An 8,205-nucleotide genomic window follows, 5' to 3' on the forward strand; every position below is an offset into this window, starting at 1 on the left:
AAGGGGATGCTTCTACTTGTGCAGGAGGTAGGATTGATGCCTCAGCAGGCTGCGGCTATTAAAGGAGTATAAATCTGTGAGAACAAAGCTTTTCTGTATAACTGTCTAAAACTACTGTATATTATCAGCTGTATGTGTTGCTAATGGGCTTTATGGATGGGAGCTGATTTGTGTAACAAGATTTGAATGGTCGGGTTCAACTGCGGTTGGCTTTACAAATAAGGACTCCCAGTGTGGAGAGTCTCGCAGAGGCTACATTAGTGGTTCCTGCGCTCCATGAGGAGAGGTCAGAGTTGAACAAAAACAAGTCATTACGCAGGAGTGCTCGCTCATTCCATAGCAAGCCAACTTACATCAACAAATGACGTTCATCGAGATATCTGAACTTTTTTCCAGCTCTGGCAAAAGCTTAAAGCCGCAAACATAAAGTCCTAAGCTGAACTTAGATGCTGGGCCGATATCTGGTTCTGTTAAAAGCAGCGAGTAAAAGTCAAGACTTGTCAGGATTCCAGCAGAGCGTTATTTGAAAAGGTACGCTGAGATTTGATAAGCGCTCAAAGTCCTGCAAGGCTCGTATAAAGCGTGCTGCTCTGCTCTCTCTGTTGTTCTCGTGGGAGCTGAAAGCGTTAATGGCCGCTCTCTGCATTCTTAACATAACAAGTCACACAGGACAGATAACAAGTGGAGCGGTGGGATTTGGAGAAGGGGTGGGCGGAGAGTGTCAGAGAGGACGTCCTCTGGCCATCGTCCCCCTACCGAAATTAAAGTCTTCTCTGATGACCTGTCATCATCTATTACCGAGATGAAAAAACTCAAAAGGTGTTCTTTCTAAGAATAGCAGCCATTGTGCCGGAGTCTTGGACACGTACCAGGCTGGCTCTTGAGTTTGCCCGTACACAAGCGCCTTTTGTATTGTTTGTAAAGACATCATTACAGCTAATTTTGCTTTTGAAAGCCTTCCAGATGGCTTGAAATAAATGGCTGGGCAGAGCCGGGTCCGAGTCAGTAGGTTCATCTTTTAGGACGCTGTCAGATTACAGAAGAGTTGCTTCTTTCAGCGTTTTCCTGCTTCAGGTTTCGGTATCACATTCAACACACTGCAACATCAGCAATGTGCCTAGCCTCTGTCTAACACACAATATGTAGCGTTCCATTTGTTTATGAGCATTAGCATACATGAGGGTGGACTTGCATTAAAATGAAATTGTGTTCTATTTTGCAGAAACAAGAGAAAGCACACCAGCTCCTCCTAATGAAGGTAAGTTATTTCACAATTCTCATTTTCTTAAAAACAAAGTTCATTTTTTATTTTATTACAGATATCTTTGTATCAAAATGTCCTTTTTAAAACATCTGCTTTTATTTCATAATGGCATTTTTCCCGAAGACACTTTTATTTTATGTTACATTTTATTTCATGTCACTTTTTATGACAATGGAGTTGTCCTTCATCTCACCTTTCAGCCAATCACATGCCACCCAGTTAGCTAACTAACTGCCAGCAAGTTAGCTCCATTTCATTTAGTTGTGTGTCTGTCTCTGAGGAACATTTATTATTTAGACGAAAACTCAGAATTAACCAGTGTGCTACTACTGTTTACACTGTTGCACACATTTACTTTCACTTTTATACTAAGCTAGCCTTCCTAGTTAGTTGGCTAGCGTGTAATTTGCTGAAAGGTAAGGAGTGTTGACTGGTGACACCTCCACTGACATGAAAAGTGACATTATGATATTAAATAGACTGTAGTCTGAATAAGAACATGTTGCATAATGAAATATATATTCATTACACTGGCTGCCTGGGGATTAGACACACCTTTGTTTCATTTTTTTTAATCATTTCCTGTCACTTATCTACTTTTCAAAAAGGTATAAAATGCCATCCAAAAATGTATATAAAAATATTCCACAATAATAACATCAGTGGAAAGTTAGTGTTTAATTTATGTTTTATCTCTTTGATACACTTTTTTTTAAAGTTCATTTGATGTTGTCCACTTTGGGACTCCGTAGCATTAGTGTTGTATGAACAGTGTGCTGCTCTGTCTTCTAGCCCCAGTGTATGTGCTGGACACTCCGACTGTGGTGGGAATCGCCTTCGCAGCCTTTGTGATCGGGGCCCTGTTGACCGGAGCCCTGTGGTTTATCTACGCACACACAGGTAGGCCCTTCACCTGCTTGCTCCAATGCCCCAGCCCCCCCCACCCCCCCTTTCTCCTTTCTCTACATTAATGAAAAGATAAGATCCAAAGGAATGTGTGAGCGCCTCAGTGCCAGAAATGTACCGCTGTGATTGCCAAACATCCTGCTGCGGACAGAGGCCAGTTCACAATAACATATTGACTCCTCTACTGTAAATATATCCTGTTGGTCAGCAGCAAGAGCTCTCCTCTTTCCTGCCTTTGAATGTTTTTGGGGGCCTGCGGGGTGGTCAGCGAATATTCTCAGTACAATGGTTGGAGACGAGCTGGAAATTCCCCTTGTTGGGTTTAGCGGGCGCTCACAGGAAAAGACACACAATCTGTCCATTAGATGCCAAGACCTTCCCCATCGTCCCCAGCCTGCTGACCCCAGCCGACCCCTGAGAGGATGTGCGCTCCCAGCAGTCCACCGAGTTCACCGCTGCACAGAGCTGCCCTGTTCTCCTCTCCGGCTCTGACTGTTTGACCGGTGTCCCGCTATACCATTGACCCGTCAACCCTTGCAGATGATGTGTGTTCTCAACGGGCTTCTTTTTCACACTCGTGGAGGGTGCGGGGAGGGGGGGGAGAAGGGGGTCAGGATGTTTGAGTTGAGGGCTTTTCAGAAAATATAACAATGTGAGTGTTTAAGTTTACAGTTTGGAGTTTTTTAGAGAGCGTCGGAGGGACGGGGTCCGTAAATCATCCTCCCTCATAGTTTCAAACGTCGGACGCTTGTCAAAAACGGTGACAAACTGTTAAAAAGCGAAGTCGTGCTCACTCACATTTATGAGTGTTTACTGAGCAGAATTTCTTCGAGCAGGAAAGATCAGCTGTCAGACTTTAGTACCCTTATCTTTATCACAATATTGGCATTGGCTCCTCTTGAGACAGCCACTTTATTCAAGCTTTATGAGTTTCCCTAGGATGACTAACAAAGACACACATGCCTTGTAATTGTGTGGTTTTCCCCCAGATATGAGAGGTCAAATGTGAGCATACAGTAGAGAGAGCAGGTGTAGGGAGAAGGGAGAGTAGTATCACATGGCTAAGACTCCAGTGTATTTAAAGGCGTACGATTCTGTTCAAGTTATCAAAATAGCTCTTTGTATAAATTGGTGTGTTATGCCATCTTGTCTGAAATGACCTTACATGGCTATATTGGCTTCTCCATGGAAACCCCAAGAATGTAGATCCCCCCAAAAACAACCACCAAAAATGTATTTTAAACCCAGAGTGGTCAAACATGAAAATAGAGCAGCGTCTTCCCCTCAGGGTCTGAGGACGATGTTGCTGACCTTTCCAGAGACAAACTTTCCCCCTTTTTTGAATGACATATACTCACTGGAATTGTATTTTTTTTTTGTATCTATTACAGTTAGATTCCCTATAAGGGTATTAGGAGTTTAACTGCTTTAAAAGGCACCTCAGCACTATATCATTTGACATTTTGCTCATTATCTTGGCACACACAATAAGTCTGCAATCTGCCAGAGCTGCACTCACCTCTGCCAAGAGATCTGCTCTCTACCTCTGCTGCTCAGCTGCTCTGCTGCTCTGCTACCACAACTATCAGCTGCTTCATGAGCTCTTTCTTTCTTTCTTTCTTTCTTTCTTTCTTTCTTTCTTTCTTTCTTTCTTTCTTTCTTTCTTTCTGTCTATTCTTTGTCTTTCTTTCCTTCTGTTTATCATTCGTTTATCACTCTTTCTTGCTATCTTTCTTTCAGTCTGTCATTTGTCTTTCTTTTTGTCTTTCTCTCCTTCTGTCCGTCATTCTTTCTTTCTTTCTTTCTTTCTTTCTTTCTTTCTTTCTTTCTTTCTTTCTTTCTTGGTAAATGTTTGGTAAACTACACACCAGGCTTGCAGTTACACACCGTATGTACAGTATATACTGTATGTATATAAAATTGGTGCACTGTGCCTTTAAGACAAGCTGTGCCTGCGTCAGACTTCTATCAACAACTGGATACAGAGTTTTCATCCACAATATGTTTCTGTGACATTAAAGTGGCCTCTATCTCTCTTTATCAAGAAAGATAATATTGGACTTTGGGAATTTATATTTCCTCAGACAGATGAGGTGAATCTTAGTCCCTTTGTTTTGTAGAGTTCATGGTCCTGTGAGGGAAAGACTTCTGGCTGCTCTGCTCTGGTAAACATTAGCAGAAGTAAGGGGCCCCAAAGAGGGAGCGAGATGCAAGATGGCCTGTGGACACATATGGCTGTCATATATGCAAGCACATAAACAAAGACACACAACTTGCAGCACAAACTATAGATAGAGGCATCTTTGTGTGGCAAAGAATGTTTTATTGTGTTGCTCTTTATTTCTCTGGCTGTATTATAGCGAGGAAGCAACAAAGCAGCAGACTGCAGTAATGATTGTGCCAAAATCTCAAATTAAACACAGACTTGGCTTTATGTCAAAAGCTGTTCATTGTCTGACAGAGACGTTTTTGTAAACAAATCTGAGCACTTTCATTTGCCCCTTTATTTGAGTGTTGAATCCCCAGAGTTTACAAAATGAGATGCTTATTTAAGCTGGGCTCAGACTACAGGAGTTTTAAAATCCTCACCCATTCTGCATCACACACATCAAGACAAACTGCACAGATGTGCTTCTCTCTAATCTCAAATATGCACTCAATACAAGATTTGAAAATAATGATGCATCACACAGAACTCATGTGATCTCATATGAGCTCATAGAGAAGCAGATGTAAACAAAATGGAGAATGAGTCAACCTCTTCTCTTTGTCTGTATGGTGATCATATGTCTTGGAAGTAGGGCCTGACTGATACTGGATTTTTGGGCCAGATGCCCCTCCCTAATAATAGGGAGTAGAAAAATTCCAACATCAATAGATCGGCCAATTATCTTATATATGCAAAACAGATACATAAACTCATTTTTTAAATGATCCCTCAAATGTGGTAATTAAACACTTGACAGAGATGTGTAATGGATGGTGACATTTTACAGTTAAACAATCAACTTTATTGTATACAGTGACATCAGTGCAATGAAACAGTAAACTTCATCAGGAATGATTATAAATTAGTCATCTTAATTAATAAACTGAACCAAGAAATATGTATGTATACAGTACATCAAACTTGCATTAAGAAGAAGTATGCTGCCTATATAACATTAAAAAATACAAATATGTACACACATATATGAGAAAGTATATACCCCAATACCCATATCTCTGTGATAGGCCAATATCAGCTAAATGATAGTCAGTCAGGCTCTTTATTGAAGACTTGTTATATAAGCAGTCATGTTCTTGCCACATTTTGACATGTAGTAGAGACTTTATCATCCAGATTTGAAATCCTAAATATCAAACATTTTATCGGGGTGGCCAGCTTGGGGCAAACATCAGTAGTGACCAAGGTCTTAGACCAGATACCTCCTGTGATTGTTGGGTGGGGTGAAGCTGGGATAAATCAGTCTAAACCTCCTGTAGCCTGAGTCTGGCTTTAAACATAGAACAATAAACCAGTCCATGGTTTGTCAGAAGGTCCTGTCTTGTGTTTGTTCTGCTTTATCTGCTAAAGCCAAGCTAATTGATTCCAGATAAGGAAAGAGAATGAACTACATGAACGGGAAACCTCTTCATCTCTCTCCGTTCAAAATATACTCTGTCAGATAGGATGTGACTGCTTCTTTCTGGGCTTCTCTGAGGTGACAGCATTTGGATCAGAGCAGTGCAAAACACATTGTGAGTCTGTGGTAGATTATACTTGAAGATGGTAAAAGTTAAGACGGATGAAAAGCAGAGTTGTTCCTGCTTATTTGCATTTACTTGGAAAAGTTGATGTTTTTCACCTGTGCTTCAATAAGAATGTATTTATCTACAAAAGGGTGTGCACAGAACACTAGAATCATGAACTGTACAATAAAGTCAAGTAGCGACAGTCATAGTAAAACTGTATGAGATATCTTACAGAAAAACAGTGGAAGCTTAGAGGAGTGCACTTTATCGCTTTAACTAAATCAATTTGTCATGTTCTTGCCTACCTCTGCCTTTTCTAATTTATACCTTTTTTTTTGTCCAATCCATTCCTCCCTTCCTCCCCTACTCCCTACTCTCCTGGTCTATGTCTAGGTGAGACAGCTGGCACACAGCAGGTCCAGAAGTCTCAGCCCGCGTCAGAAAACAGCAGTGCGGCTCACAGTATCGGCAGCACACAAAGCACACCCTGCTCCAGCAGCAGCACGGCGTAACCCAGGGCAACCACAGCAGGACACATCAAGCTCTGCCACGGCACAGGAAGGGCCCGGACGGTTCGCAGGGGACCGGTTTGTGGACTGTAGTTTCAATTTGATGAAAGGACTTATTTTGGGGGGGGGATGCCATAAGAAGGAAAGAAGTATGATTAATAGAAAAAGAAAAAGAAGAATACACAATAACACCTTTTAGTTCTTGTGTAAATTCCTGATGTGCTGTCCTAGTGTTATTGGTCTGTAGAAGCAGTGAGACTCAGCTTGGCAGCCTCACCTCATGTGTAATATCTTACAAAAAACTACAAGAAACAAATGTGAGTTTATACCAGACATTTTCTCTATTAATCCAAATGCTGCTTTTGTTTCTCCCCTCCTCTCCACAACACAGTCTTGATTTTTTGACCTTAAAAGGTTTCGATTTAGGCTGTTTGTAACAAGCAGGTGTACTCTTGACAGCAAGGAAAAGCAACAGTAGTGATGTCAGTATTAGTAAGTGAGATGTTGACGGTTGGACTTAAACACGTTACTTTACGACACGCAATCCTGGAGGTGGCAAAAGGAGTTAAACAACAACCACTATTAACAATCGGACAAAGTGCAGTATGAACGGAAGTCTTCATCTTCACGCAGGGTGAGGTGATGACTTTATAAAGATGAGAAACAGTGTAGGTATTGAATGTATAAAGAAGAGTAAATGCCAAAAATGTGAAAGAAAAATGTGAAATACATGCTGATAAAAAGCCACATTTTATAATGTTTATAATCTAATTTCAGTCATTTTGCCCTCACTATAGATTTATACACACAGTATGGTAAAAACATACTTCACACGTGCTATCTAAACTGTAGTACCAGATGCAATTCAGTAGATCTAAATCTAAGCTAAGGTCTGAGTCTCAAATTTCAACCTCACAGGGGCATTATGAGTTCATTTTTACTACATAAACAGTTTAGAACAATTTTGGAAAATATACTTATTTGATTTTTTTTTTAAGGAGTTAGGATGAAGACTGATACCACTCTCATGTTTATGTGTAATGTATGGAGCTGAATGCAGGAGGTACTAGCCTAGCTTAGCATAAAGATAAGGAACTGCTAATTTGGAGAAATAGTATGATAGTATAATGTCTATATACAGATTAAATAGACACGATTTAACATTAGTTAGTTAGCAAGCTTTAGAAGCATTGGACATAGCTACGCTAGCTGTTTGCTGCTGCTTCCAGTGCTAAGTGCTTTATGCTAAGCTAGGCTAATCACCATTTAGCTATAGCTCCGTACTCAACAAACACATGAGAGTGGTATCAATCTTCTCGTCTCACTCTCTGAAAGAAAGTTAATAAGCTTATTTCATCCAAAAAATCTACTTTTTAAAAACGTGTATATTTTTTGTAAATATTGTAAATACTACAAAAATGTTATGAGACAGTGTGTGTGCATTCTGTTGTCTGGATTAGACAGGATCTACAGTAGCTAATTAATACCATTTTGTATTTTCATAGTGATTAAGTTTTGAACTGCAGTGTTAAATGACAGAATCAACATATGGTATAAAATAATGACCCTCAAATCATAGTCTTTACAAAAAGGTTTCTAGTCAACTATATTTTCATCATTAATTCATCTGTTGATTACTGTGTTGGTTAATCAGTTAATCATTTAGTTTTGAAAATGAAATCATGAAAATCATAATAATGAATCTGATGGAATAATCATTTCAGCTCTACTTATCAGATCGAGGCTGAGGAAGAGTAGTTTTTATACATTATAAAGCCAAATGTATATGGA

At 40.0% G+C, this 8,205-nt stretch overlaps 1 protein-coding gene across 1 annotated transcript in view; it reads left to right on the plus strand.

Moving 5' to 3' along the window:
* The window catches only part of tgfbr3 (transforming growth factor, beta receptor III), a 52,677-nt gene extending 46,046 nt beyond the window's left edge, over nucleotides 1-6,631 (plus strand). The window contains 2 exon segments of the mRNA XM_053322328.1: nucleotides 2,057-2,164; nucleotides 6,299-6,631. Coding sequence (XP_053178303.1) covers nucleotides 2,057-2,164; nucleotides 6,299-6,417 — 227 coding nt within the window. The 3' untranslated portion in view covers nucleotides 6,418-6,631.
* The last annotated feature ends 1,574 nt before the right edge of the window (nucleotides 6,632-8,205 follow it).

This window comes from Scomber japonicus, chromosome 7 (assembly GCF_027409825.1).
Source record: "Scomber japonicus isolate fScoJap1 chromosome 7, fScoJap1.pri, whole genome shotgun sequence".
Lineage (NCBI taxonomy): Eukaryota > Metazoa > Chordata > Actinopteri > Scombriformes > Scombridae > Scomber > Scomber japonicus.